The 14663-nt window shown below is 39.7% G+C and overlaps 1 protein-coding gene across 5 annotated transcripts in view; it reads left to right on the top strand.

Moving 5' to 3' along the window:
* The window catches only part of ATRN (attractin), a 178334-nt gene that overhangs the window by 52901 nt on the left and 110770 nt on the right, over window positions 1-14663 (top strand). For all 5 annotated transcript variants that reach the window (XM_070587929.1, XM_070587933.1, XM_070587930.1 and 2 more), the window contains exons 4-6: window positions 4674-4802; window positions 8462-8667; window positions 9725-9893. In XM_070587929.1, the coding sequence (XP_070444030.1) occupies window positions 4674-4802; window positions 8462-8667; window positions 9725-9893 (504 nt within the window). The remainder of the gene's footprint in view (window positions 1-4673; window positions 4803-8461; window positions 8668-9724; window positions 9894-14663) is intronic.

Genomic DNA, 14663 nt, shown 5'->3' with positions numbered 1-14663 from the left:
CGTAATTTGAAGCATACCTTGGATTATAGCAAGAGGCACCCCAAACTTTAACACAAGCACAAAAGCTATCTATAGTATGGTGTTATTGTGATCGTACTTGTTAGGGGTTCACTTGATACTGAGTTTGTTAATCAAAATTCATGGAGTCCGTATTATGTGCCAGACACTTTGAATCAGCTTGGCAGAAGCCCTTGTGGGAACATCAGCCAAGCAGATGTGCATAACCCTCTGGTTCACTCAGACCGTGTATTTGATGAGCAGACATGTGAATCAACAGCAACAATAAAACAAGCAGAAGGTTATAATTGTTCTAGTCAAGGAATTTTGAGAGAATCCAAAGTATATGTACAGATAACAGGAGGATTTTTAGGTTTTTATAAAAAAGTTGGTTAACTGATATTATAAATTAATGCAGTGATTATGTTAAAATTTAACTTATGACATATTTGAATGTGAATTTTCTCAAATTATAGTGAGAACATCTGTTTAACAATTGAAATTTACCTGAAACACAAAACCTCTAAAGCAGTGATTTGCAGAACAATTTGAAAACCACTGTTTAGGCAAATATCGCCCATCACAAGATGGGAGCTGAGGAGTGCTGTTGGGTCAGGAGGACTTTGGATAGAGGAATCAACCCAGTGGTGATGTGCTGGGGGCCTGGAATGGAGAGAGCCTGGCAGCAGATAGTTCAGCCAGTAAAGAAGAGAAGAACCTCGCAGGATTCAGAGGATGTAGACTTCTAATCTGAGTTCTGCCCAAGTCTCTCTGTGAGCTTGAATAGATCATTTAAGTGCTCTAGTCTTCAGCTTCTAAAACCTCAAATGAAGGTGTTGTACTGTTTTTTCCTCTAGATGTATTACAAACTGTAAAGTTTAATTTGACTCTGAACTGGTTGATCTCATTTCTCTTTTATGTATTGAAGTTCTGAATAAAATTTGTTGAACAGAGTTTCATTCCTAGGCAAACTTGAGAACCCTAGAGCAAGGCTCTTCCAGCTCTGCAGCATTATGATTTGGCAGTGCATTCAACAGATGCGTAAATGTAGCCTTTGTGGAGCAGCTCCTCTGCTGGGATCTGTTGGTGGGAGATGCAGACGTGGTCGTGGTGATTGGAGCAGGGAGAATAGCTTTCCTCTCTGAGAACATTCTTCAAAGAACATTATTTCTGTTAGAGTGGTTTTTTTTTTGTTTTTTTTTTTAAGAAAGTCCTATGTTGCTGAGGCAGTTGGTTAGACTGTGGTGAAGAGCTGTGAGAGGAGGCCTTGTGAAAGTGGGAGTCAGTCTGTCTAGCACCCAGTTGGAGCTGTCTAGCACTAGACATGGCACACTTTGAGAAGGTAGTCAAAAGCAGGCACCTCTCTCATGTTTTTGGACCCTCCTTCACCATCAGAAGTATTGACCCTGCCCGGCCCCATCACCAGGCTCCGACCCCTGACTTTAAAGAATCTGGCCTACCTTCCATATCTCCCTGTCCTTGAGGAGTGTATAGTTTTGCAAGGAGACAAGTGTGTCAAACCAAAGATTGCTAGTAAACTAATATAGTAGAGTTGGTAAAATCAGGTTGTGCCCCAGGTGTGTTCAGAGTGTCCATGTCTCCCTGGGACAGTTATGTTGAATTAAGAAAATATCTTAGTTCAGGAGTTTTCAAAAATGGTTCTAAACCGTGGTACTCTGTGTTTAAATAATACGATTACGAAGAAGCCCAGGGCAGATGGTTCTTGCTTTGATCAAGTTGAACAACTGGCTGCAGCCTAAGCTGTGCCTGTGCTTATTTATCTACGTAGGGGACAGGAGATAGGGAGGTGGGAGGTGGCTCAGGGTGACAGGTGAATGGCATGCTTGCAGCATCGCTTTCCCACCCACACATCTTCCATTGCATTGCACACCAGGTTGAGGCTGGGTTTGTAGTCATTTACTCTGTAAAACTTTATATTTGTCATAAATCACTTGTTTTATTTCCACACTGGGAGAAAGCAGCACATTTCAAAGCTGTCACAATTTCAAGTTTTTGAAGTGAAAAGAAGCAAACATTTAAGTGTCTCTGACAGTGGGAAAGCTGATCCCCTTTCTCTAGCATGGTGGTCATCTAGTGCAGATGGCCTTCCTTCTGTCACTCTCTGTCCTTTCTCCCTCCGCCCATTCTACCGTTCATCCCACATGTTTGAATGTCCCCACCATGTCAGTAATAAATACCCTTAGCCATCACTTGCTGAGCACATGCTAGTGTGAGGCACTGTTGAAGTACTTCCCATTGCTTTAACGGTCTGATTCTCGTTACATGACTGTGAGGTAGATAGGATTTCTCCCAGAGTGCACTGGAGGAAACTGAGGCTGAGAGATGTCAGTGACATCCCCAGGCATGTAGAGCAAGCATCATAGCTCACATCTCTTTGGTCCAAAAGTTCATGCCAGGATAATAGAGTTCAGGTCTCCCACATGTGACTGAGGCCCCTAGTCCTTTCCTGTGCCAGTATTTCTTATGGGAACATTGCTTTTGACATATGTACCTGTGTCTAGGTGGCCCTACTCTTGCACATGTTTATCCCTTCAGCATTTCAAGGGGTTCTGGTGTAGAAAACCGATGAAAGCATGGTGATAGTTGAAACCTTCTTTTAGACCTCTGATCAAATGTCACCTCTTCCAAGAGGCCTTCCCTAACTGCCCTTGCTAAAGTAGGGCCTTTTGTTCTTTTACTCTGTTTTCTTTCCCTTCATAGGATTTATCTCTGCCTGGCATTATACGTACACACCCGGGAGTGGGGGTGTATCTGTGCTTATTTGTTGTTTCTCTAACATAAACTCCATGAGGGCAAGGACTTCTTCACTGTTGTGTTCCTGATACCTAGAACAGTGCCTTGCATGTACTAAGTGCTTAGTAAATATTGGTTAGTTGAATACATACTAGAAAATGCCTCACTGTTTTGTAACCCCTGGAGCCACCTTTCTAGGGTTCCTAGAGTTCTGTCTTCATATTTAAACTCTCATTGAATGAAAATCCTGTCTCTTCCTCCTCCCCATACCCTGCTTATGTACTCTTCCCTTTCGTCATTTGTGTATGCACTTACATAAACACATGTAAATGTACACATATACTAGGCCTATTGTTTTGCAGCTTTTTTTCCCCCAACCTGTCAGAATGCCTTGATGAGCTCTTTGTTACTCCTGCAGACCTACAGATATGTAGTGATTCATTCAGCTCCAGTGGATGAGCATTTAGGTGGTTTTCAACCTATTGCCATTCTGAATAGTGCTGCAGTGAGGATTCTTGTATATTTGTCTTAGTGTGCGTGAGCAAGTTTTTCTTCTACAAAGAAATAGAATTGCTAGGTCATAGTGAATGAGCATTTAAGATCGTCACAGGCCCTAAGGTGAGAGTTTACCTTGTGTGTACTCATAAGATTGTCACAGGCCCTAAGGTGAGAGTTTACTGCCTTGTGTGTGCTCTAGGAAAGCAAAGAGGCCCTTGTGGCTAGGGCTGAGTAATTGAGGGAAGAGAATAATGGGAGGTGACGTATTTGTTCACTGGGCGGGGTTGTGTGTATGAAGCAGCTTGCCTAAGGCCTAGTAAGGATTTAGGCTTTTACAGATTGAGATGGGGGTGGTGGTGATAGCGAATTGATAACTGGGCAGAAGACATGAGCATAGGAAGAAATGCAAAACGCAGGAAAACAGAGGAAAAATGATTAACCTCAAGAGTATAAAAGAAACTCAAAACCACAATTAAAAAATCACTTTTCAGATGGTATAAATGCATTTTTGTTTGTACTGTTTTTCTCCTATCTTATTTAAAAGACAAATACATAAAGCAATAATTATAAATCTATGTTGATGGGTTCACAATGAATAAAGATTTAATTTATGACAATAAAAAAAAAAAATCACTTTTCACTTATTAAATTAGCAAAGCTAAAATAGGACTGGTGATCTTCCTTATTGGCAAGGTGAGGTGGGATGACCCCTTCATACTCTATTGGTGGGATTTCAGTTTGACATCTCTCTTCTGGAAATCAAGTTGGTATGTGAATCAAAAGCCTTAAAGCCATCATTTACCCTTTGACTCAGTAATTCTTTCTCTCCACAAGCACCCAACAGATAGTATTATGTGCTGGTCCCTGAATGAGATTCTAAAAGCTCTGAGGGAGCTTTTAGTCACATAGCAAATGCTTATGATGTGTTACTTGTGAAATAGAATATAAGATGTAATATGGTATCAATTAGGCACAGAAAATACATCATAATGCTAATAGTATTGGGATTATGGGTGTTTATCAAACTTAGTTTCCATTTTTACTTTCATGTCTTTCAGTAGTATATATTTGGCATTCATCAACTCTTAAAGTTTGTTGCTTTCTATGATTGTGAAGGTTTACCCAGTTTTTCAAAGGAGCATTATAAAAAGTTTCATTAAAAAAAAAACAGAGCCATCGATTTTAGATCTCATTAGAAATATAACCCAGAATAGAGGAGAGCTTAGGAAAAGATTCAGATCTGTTCCTCAGTGGGTCCAGAGCTGACAAGGTAGCACTATGCATTTGTCACAGGAGTTTGCACCTCTTCCTGGAAGCAGTTTTTTAAATTGTAAGGATGAATTTCAGTTCTGATTTTATGTCTTCCACCATGTGATGTGCCTGTAATTGTGCTTCTTTTTATAAGAAATGTGTTGTCATTTCAGCGGCCTCATCGTTCCTGAGAGAGATGGCAACGAGACTGTCCCTGAGGTTGTTGCCACATCAGGTTATGCCCTGCTGCATTTTTTTAGTGATGCTGCTTATAATTTGACTGGATTTAATATCACTTACAAGTAAGATATTTAAGTCTAATATTTGTGATTTTATTCGAAGACTACATACCTCATTTTAACAATAATAATGACTAACATATATTGAGGGCTTATAATGTGCCAGGGATTGCACTAAGCAGTTTGCATGGATTTTCTCACTTAAAGTTAGTTTTAAAACTCAGGTACAGGTACTGTTTTTCTCCTTGTTTTATAATTGAGGAAACTGGTAGGAAAATGTAAATTGTCAAGGTGGTCAGACCACAATTTCAATCTAGGTCTTGCTGCTTTTGAGCTTCTCCTGAAACAGAGCGGATAAAAACATGGGGGGTTTTTGCTAAGTATGATTTTAAAAATATCAATAGTTTTTATGTGCTCAGTGGTTGGCCCATTGATGACAGCTTAGTTGAGGTTACAAAGGAAATGTAGACAGACTCTAGGCAGCTTTTGGAATTTGTTGAGGTAGGAGAGAGGTTAACTTTCGTCTTTTCTTTTTTTCTTCTTAGGAAATGTTTATTTTCATAAGTAGTTAAATTCATAAAATGCCATAAGCAAGATGTCTGTGATAAACAGCTTCTCTGGCCCACAAAGCCTACAATGCCAATTGGCCTTTTACAGAATAAGTTGCCAACTCCTGGCATAGGCAGTAACCCGCATGTGTAACCTTTATGCTGAGTTCTTTTTCTGCCCTTTTTCTTGGTATCTGAGTATCCTTTCAGGCTGTCTCTATCTCGATTGGTATGTTGATTCAGTTTTCCAGGCGCCCAGGGTTCCTGACTTGGCAGTCTGGGCAGCTTATCACAGTACTAGCAAGGTGATTTTTAGCGATGCCGGTAGCCATAAAGGCTGGTTGAGGGGAGAGGCTGTTGAGTTTAGCTGGGGACATGTGAGATGTCTAAGTAGGATCTAGACCTCAGAAGAGCTGTCAGGGCTGGGGATGTCAGCAGGGAATCCCTGGCATGTGGACAGTGACTGACTGGCCTTTGAGGTATGTGCACAGTAAAGAGAGGGATGGTAGAGGCAGCTAAGGGGCAGAGGAATGCCAGTGAGTTGTATTGTCCCAGAAGCCCAGAAAAGAAAGTCTCAAGAAGGAGGGAGCTGACAGCTATCAGGTTCAGTAAGCAGAGGAGGCCCCAGATGATCCAGTAGGTAGAGTCAGGGGCCTGGTGGGGACACAGTTCAGGATGGAAGGTTGGAAAGTCATGGCATTGAGATTGGGACACTCTGTGAAGAAGTTTGGCTCTGAAGGGGAGAGGGCAGAGGGGAGATGTGGGTTTAGGCCAGGGCTTCTCAAACTTCACATGCACAGAATCTCCTGGAAGGCTTGTTAAGACACAGATTCCTGGGTCCTACCCAGAGATTGTAGTTCAGCAGAGCAGGGGTCTGAGAATCTGTGTTTCTGATAAGCTCCTAGGTGGTGCTGCTCCTGCCTGTTCACGGTCAACATTCTGAGTGGCACTGCTCTAGCCTTCATTCTGGGTTCCCCATAGGTTCCTAGGTCAGGGGCTGGAGGACAGAAACTTCACTGTGGTAGGGCCTCTCACTGTAGCAGCCTTGGGGGAGAAGAGAAACTCCAGGGAGGGAGCACCCCAGGAGAGCAGACAATTCAAGCACGCCTCGGCATGGGAAGCGCTTTGCCCTGTCACTGGAGAGCTCTTCTCCTAGCTCTGTGGCCAGTGTCTTCCCCAGGAATGCAGGTTATTCTTACCTGATTGGCCTTTTCTTTCTTGGAGACGAGTGTAGGGGGAAGCCTTGATCTCTCCTAGAGAGCAGAATTAGTATTCGTTAAATGAAGAAGTGATGAGGTTATCTTAAATTTTATTAGCTTCTTGGTTCTAAGATCTCTGTTCTTTAAAAAAGAGTCCTAAAACGTTTTAGGGGTCCCAGACCCTGTACAAAGCCAAATAAAATGATGGTCTTTATTCCCAGAAAAATGCCCAGAAGCACATACATAAAACATTGTCATTCATTTTCCAAGTGTCCTCAGGTTGCGTTGAATCCTAGCTTTGGGCTGACCTCAGCTGGAGGACCCTTGAGGCTTGTACCCACAGCTCCCTAATTTTCTTTTAAAAGAAAAAAACCCCAAAGAGTTATATTTTATTTTCACACAAGTTGGCACTTTGTCTTATTTCTCACTCTGAGTCGTATTTTAAGTCATTATTCCTATTGGGATAGATATACAAGCAGATGTTTTGATGTATTACCTGCCGTCTTCACTTTTTAGAGATTCAAAAATAATTTTTGTGTTTTGAAATTTTATGTAACTCACTGCTCTAAAGAGTGCTCAAGGTTAATTTTGGCACATGCAGTAAACCTATGCCTAAGGGCACTTGAGTGGAGAAGTTGACATTATACCTTCCCTCTTATAGTTTAAAAAGTGCTAAGGGTTGCTTCCTCCTCTTTGTTTTTCAAGAACATTAAGTTTTGGTTGCATGCCATTCCCTCATGTATGATTTTTGAGTGTGTTTGTGGGAAATTATTTGACATATTATTGGTGTAAAGCATAGGTTTGAGCACATAATGAACATGCTCATCTCAGTTTTCTTATAGGTCTTTTATAAAAATGAAGTGTGATTGTTGTAGCCATTTCAGCATAACAAGTCCAATCTGAAATTTACACTTTATTTTTTGTAAACTATTGCCTTGCAAAGGCCTTTTTCTTGGTAAAGAAGAAATTGACCTTTATTGAAGCTTTACTTTCGTGTTTGTATTAGTATATAAAGACAGTAGGCACCACTTTCTAGAGGCCTACAAGAAGAGCATTCAGCTTTTTTATCAAATGCTTTATTGTTCTGCTTATTGGGGCTTGGAAAATAGGCATATGTATGTATCATATAATTATATAGGTTATACAAATACTGATTTATAAAATTTTATTATAGATATATCATAAACTGATATTTGGGTATAGGCATGAATATTAATTGGCTTGTTTTTATAACTGATTCCTGATTTTCTGACATGCTTTGCTACAAAATTTTTTTAGTTTTCTTTACAGGCCTGAGAAGAAATCTACACTCTTAAAGTATCTTGATAGTCCAGTTGTCTCCCCCTTTTTAAAATCTGAATTATGTCTTTTTAAAGTGCTGTCAATATAATTATCTTGTCACATCCTTGTGAGACACATAGTTAAACTTCTGTATTAGGTTAAACTGGCCCTCCCTTTTCTTCCATCTGAAATGAGTAGATAAACTTACTAAGGAATTTTAAGTACCCCAATCTGGGCAATAATCTTAAATTTTATAAATTTTCAGAGACCATCCAGAGGCATATGTACCATGAGGATAGGAGTGTATTGTTGGTGGTTGGTTTTATCCTTTTTCTCTTCAAACTTACGAGCATGCATTTGGCAATTCTGTAATGCTCATCATTTGTGGGCTACCAAGAATAGGATAGTCATCCCACCATTGAGAAGCTAAGATTGGACATTTTACAAGAATCTCTTCTCTGTTTGTGATTTCTTTAACTTGTCTCTTATGAGAATCTAACAGGGTTGGTTTGATTTTGTTACTTGCCCTAGTTATGCAGTGTTGAGTGACCTTGTTTAGGCCGAATGGTAAGTACTGCAATTATGCTTGTGAATGAATTAGAAAGACAGTGACATTCTTAAACCTTGTGTAGGAGGAAGTTGTGTTAAAAGTGTTGCTTTGTGTTGATTTAATTTCTCCCTACTGTCTTTATAGTTTTGACATGTGTCCAAATAATTGCTCAGGCCGAGGAGAATGTAAGATGAGTAATAGCAGCAACACTGTTCAGTGTGAATGTTCTGAAAACTGGAAAGGTGAAGCATGTGACATTCCTTACTGTATGAATGACTGTGGTTTTCCTCATCGCGGCAACTGTAATTCGAGTGACGTCAGAGGATGCTCCTGCTTCTCAGAGTGGCAGGGTAGGAGCTTCTTTTGTTTTTGTTCTTCTTCCTATTTACCGTATGTTCTCACAGTTTAATAAATTATAGGTTGACTTTATTCCCAGCTTCTAAACCATTTATGTTAATCAAATATTGGGTAGCATTTAAGTTTTCACATCTCTTTATTCAGCTTCTTACAAATCTGAATTTCATACATGTGTGGTTGTGGTCTCTGGAATTGTGGAGAGGTTTGACATTCTTTGCTATTCATTCCTGAGAGTTGGAGAACTTGGTCTCAGACATAAGAAGACGTAGAAGAGAACCAAGCTGGGAGGTGGGACAAGAGCTGACAATAATGGTATCTCCTCGGAGACTTTCAAAAAATTTGGGGAAAATTGGAGTCACTTATACAGTGGAATCCTAAAGCAGTCAGCTGATGGAATTACCTACAGATACGGATTATTAAAGAAGCTTTAGCAAATTCTTTAAGGGCTGGGATGACAGCTATTACTGATTTAGTGATTTTCTTTATACATTTACCTCTTCCTCAGAACACTGTTATTTTGAATGGAAATGTGCTTGTTTAAATGCTTTAGTTTTTTCCATTTGCCTGACATCAAGGAAGTTAGATGATTGAAGCATATGAGTACCAACCACTGTGCAAATGTTGCAGCAGAAGCCAAACTTCCCAAGAATGGAGTTTCTTGATTTTCCAGGAAATGGATAGTTTGTATTTTTGCTCTTGCGACTAGTCTTTACATTTTAACTTTAAAGTTTTTCATTTGAGTTAATAATTCCTTTGTTTACTCTTTCCTCTGAGAACTGCTTAAGCAAGTGTTTTATTACTAAAAGATCCTAATCTGGATATGGTCAAGTCATCATTAGAAAGTATATGATTTTGAATTTTGTTAGAGATTACCCTTGGTCACTAGCTTTAAGTAAATTGAAAGCACAAATTAAAGGGTTTTTCTGATATTTAGATCTAAAGGAAAGACTAAGTATTCTTTAGATATTTGTTACAGTTAGATGATTAAAACTTGAAATGCAATAATTTTAAAGCTGCGTTTCTTGAAGCTAATTTGTTATGTTTTATTAGGTCCTGGATGTTCAATTCCTGTACCAGCTAACCAGTCGTTTTGGACTCGAGAGGAATATTCTAACCTAAAGCTTCCCAGAGCCTCTCACAAAGCTGTGGTCAATGGAGATATAATGTGGGTTGTTGGAGGATATATGTTCAACCACTCAGATTACAACATGGTTCTAGCGTAAGTTGTTTTAAACAGAATCTTAATTTTCTATTTTGGAAATTTATAAAGATAGCCAAAAGAAAAGAAATCATCAGTAATTCCATTACCTGAGCAAACTCACTGTTAATATTTTGGTAGTAGTATTCGAGAGTGTTTTCATGTATTCTTAGTTTTTGAAATTGGGAACCACAATGAATTCATGGTTGTAATAAGCAGTAATTCATCTTTTCCAGATACTGTCTCTCATATTTTGCTTTTGGTACATATAGTAGGTTCTATATAAATAGGGGGTTACTTTACCTCTTAATTTAATTAACATTCCTGTAGATCAAATAGTTTGAAGTTATAGTTTGCTAGTGGAAATTATACCATTGTCTAATACTTCCCAGGGTTCAAGGTCTATTTGCTGGTCCATGTTGCTCATCTTGTAGGGAAAATATATGTTGTCACAGTGGAATTAGCTATGGAGACTGACTTTTGGGAGAAATTTATGAACACTTATTCATGCTGATTTTGTGCCCTGAGAGTTTTTTCTAGGCATGTTATATTAATGAAGGTTGTCAAAAACCAACATCTGTTCTTTAAGGGATTCTGGAAATATGACAGTGGTGGCATAGTTTCTGAATCCCCAATTAAAACACACAGAACAGCTAGGATAGCAAAATCAAGAACACATTGTTAACATCTGTAACAAAACTTGGTCAGATTGTATCTACACAAATGGATGGGGCTAAATCATTGACAGCTACTAGACCTATGTGGTATCAGCATCTGTGTAGGAGGAAGCAAAGGGGAGCACTGAGCTGACCCACAGGCTCCAGTAACCAGAAGAGACTCGCTCAAAAATTCAGGAAGCCACTTTGAGAACAGCAGGTGGAATTGGACAGACTTTGCACATTCTAGTAGTGGGTGAGCTCTAGGGATCTGTGGTGGGGTCTGAAGGGCTGGAGGAGTTTATGCCTTATTAACTCTTAGAATGAACCAGCCAAAGTCTCTTTGCAGGAGAAAGTTCCACACTGAGGAGAAGCTGCTGGGAAGAGAATTCAAATTGAACAGGACAGGGACAGTAGAGAAAAAGTAAAAGAAAGTCTAGGTAATGGTCAGGGAGGAGAACAGAGCCAAGAGATGTCAACAAGTAAGCTACCATCTATTTGAATAGTACACTCCAACAACAAAAAAGTGATCTAGAGAGCTGAGAAATTAGAGAAACTATCCTAAACTGAGCCTCTCTGGTGAAAGTTCAGGGAAAAGTAATTTTACTTAAAATTGAGCAACAAAAAAATATCAAGGTCAGATCTCGTAGAAAGTTGTTACAGGAAATAAGAAAATAAAGAGTAGAGCAACAGCCCTTCATTCGTGAAAGCGCAATAGAGAATATGCTCACTAACCTGATGAAAATGACAACTTAGTATTCCCAAAGCTCAAGTACAAAAAAAAATGATACAAGACGTGAAAGAACAATATAATCAAAAGTGGAAAAATTTGGAAATGAGATGCTAGAAATTAGGAAAGAATTTAAAAATAATTTCAGAGTTGAAGACAAACCTAGAAGGAACACAGAGTAGCTAAACATAACAGATACTCCTTTAGAAATAGAATATGAACAAGGAAATTTTAAAAAAATCATAAATAAATTTACTTTCCCCTGTTCTTTGTAGTAAGTACAGTTAACCCTGAACATTATCTATAAAACAAACATGAGAAAACTCTGAAAGGTAGAGAGAAGTCATTCTGTCTAGGGACCTCAAGACCCAAGGAATAACTTAGCAGTAAATTCCAGGGGTTTTCTTTTTGTCTTATATATCCCAGACTTGATGTTGGAAAAATCACCAATCTGGAAATGTCAATAGGCACAAGCTTAAAAAGCCCCAAGAAAAACCTGTTCTCTCTAGCTCGAGGACCAGGAAAGGGGGAGCTTAGCCAGACAGAAAACTTCCAGACAGTAACCACTCTACTCCAGCCAAATACCACACAAAGAACTGTAGCCCCACCCTCACCCCTGCCAGCAAAGTCTGAGTGGAGAGTCTAGATTTTCCACTCTTGTCGGGAAGTAGTTAGGTGCTCCAACCCCCGCTGCCAGTGTAGTGTTAGAGAAGGCCACTTAGGGAGCTGGGACTTTCTTCTCCACCAGGCAGTAGTGAGGCCTCCCCACCCCTGCGACATGAGTGGAGACCATGTGGGGAGCCTGGAATCCTACCCTGTCTGGCAGTAACAACAGTAATGAGTTGACGTTCCCACTCTCTGCTTGGGTGGTGTCAGAGGAAGCCTGCTATAACAGGAGATTTAAATAAGATCCAGAATCTCAAATCATGGTACCCAAAATGGTCAAATTTCAATTGAAAATCATTTGTCATGCTAAGAGCCAGGAAAAATCTCAATGTGAATGAGAAAAGGCAATCAAGAGATGCTGACACCAGGATGACACAGATATTAGAATTATCTGACAGGATTTTAAAGCAGCCATTATAAAGATGCTTCAACAAGCAGTTGTGGACACACTTGAAACAAATGAAAAAATAGTGTCACCAAAGAATGAAAAAATATAAAGAAGAATCAAATGGAAACTTTAGAACTGAAAAAACGGTAACCAAAACAGAAATCTCAGTGGATAGGCCCAACAGCAGAATGGAGAGGATAGAGGAAAGATTCAGCGAACTTCAAGATAGAACAAGATAGAAATGCCTCAATCTGAACAACAGAGAGAATATAGAATATTAAAAAAATGAACAGAACCTCAGAAACCTGTGGACTATAACAAAAAACGTCTTAACATTTCTGTCACTGTAGGAGTGCTGGAAGGAGAGGAGAACGATGTGTCTAAAAAACTGTTTGAAGAAATAATGGTTGAAAAGTGCCCGATATTGACAAAAGGCATGCACACACAGGTTCAGGAAGTGGGCACACTCCAGCAGTCAATCCCTGCCTTCCAGAGGGGTTTACAGTCTGTTGGTTCTTTCTCATTCTCCTGCTCAGCTGTCATACTTTCTTTTCATTTTTCAAATCTCCACCACATTTTCTCCTGTTTTCACTCTCAGCTAATGGTCTTGCTTCCTATTTCTGTTTTGAAAGATAAAAGTTATCAGAAGAGGACTTTTCACAAACTGCCGCCACCACATTTAACCGTTACCTGTATCTGTGTTCATTTATTCTCTCTTCTGTTCTGTACATCAGAACTGTCCAGTGGACAGTTTCTGATTCAGTCATGTTGGAAGTGTTCTATATTTACACTGTTGTATCACACTGTCACGTCACTAGCCACATGTGGTTATTGAGCATTAGAAATGTGGCTAGTGTGAGTCAGGAGCTGAATTTTAAATTTTTAATTCTTAGTCCTCATCTTACTTGATCTGTCACCAACATTTGATACACCTAGTCCCTTCCTCCTCTTTTAAACACTTGCTTCACTTGGCTTCCAGGACTCCACATTCTCTTGAAATTTTTTCTAACTACTTATTCCTTCTCAGCCTCCTTAGCTGGTTCCTCTTTAGCTCACTGACTTCTGAACGTGTCCCAGGGCTCAGCCCTTGGTCTTCTTCCCTGAGAGTGTATGTTCACTTTCTTGGTGATCTCATATAATATCTTGGCCTTCATGCTATTGACTCCCAAATTTATATCTACGTCCTAGACTTTTCACCTGAACTCATATCTCTACCTCTTTATTTGACATCTTGATCTTTTGGCTGTCTCACAGACATCTTAAACTTCATGTGTCCAAAACTGATCTTTTTCCCAAGCCTGTTCTTGCCTTAGATGTCTCTGTCTCAGTTGAGGACGACTCTATCCTTCAAAAATTTTGTTTAAGCCAAAAATTTGAAATCATCTTCGACTTCTTGCTTTTTACACCCCATATCAGTGTGTATTGTCTCTTGCTGTATAAGAAATTGCCATAAACTTAGCAGCTTAGACAACTCACATTTATTACCTCATAGTTTCTGCTGGTCAGGAGTCTGGGCACAGCTTAACTGAGTCTTCTGCAATCAAGGAGTCCCCTAGCCTTTGTTCTCATCTAGTTTCAACTGGGGAAGAATCCACTTCCAAGCTCACTAAGGTTGTTGGCAGAATCCATTTCCTTTGATTGTAAGACTGAGGGTCCTGGCTTCTTGCTGGCTATCAACTGGAGGCCACCAACAGTTCCTTATCACTTGGGCTTCCTCTGTATGGCTGCTTACTTCATCAGGCCACAAGGAGAGTCTCTAGACTGAGTCTGCTAGCAGGATGGATGTTACGGAAATGACAACTCATCATCTTTGCCATATTCTGTTGGTTAGAAGCAAGTCATAGATCCTGCTCATACTTGAGGGGGCCGATCATACATGGTTATGAATGCTAAGAGGCAGAGATCTTGAGGACCACCCTAGTGTCTGTCTGCTACAATATTTCAGCAAATCTTGTTAGCTCCTCCTTTAAAATCTATCCCTAATCTAACCACTTCTTACTACTTCCAGTGCCATGCCCCTTGAGAAGTAAAGGTAAAATTAAAGATGTGAAAGTGATTGTCCCTTCCACTGTTACACAGGTATTATGATAGTCATATATTCTACCATTTATGTGATTTTTACTCTTGTGCCTGGCATCATCCTCTCTCGAAGCAAGAAATCTGGGAGTTATTTTGATACTTCTTGTCCTTCACATCCTCATATCATAACCTCATATCAAGCCCCATCAACTTCGTCACCAAATACACGCCATATTCCTTCTTTTCTCTCTGTGACCAGCCTGCCGTTGTCTTTCACCTAGGCTTCAGCAGTAGATTCTTACCAAGTCTGTTTCCATTCATTCCTCTTAATC

Source organism: Equus przewalskii, chromosome 21, assembly GCF_037783145.1.
Source record: "Equus przewalskii isolate Varuska chromosome 21, EquPr2, whole genome shotgun sequence".
Lineage (NCBI taxonomy): Eukaryota > Metazoa > Chordata > Mammalia > Perissodactyla > Equidae > Equus > Equus przewalskii.
This window is presented reverse-complemented; position numbering and strand designations above follow the sequence as displayed.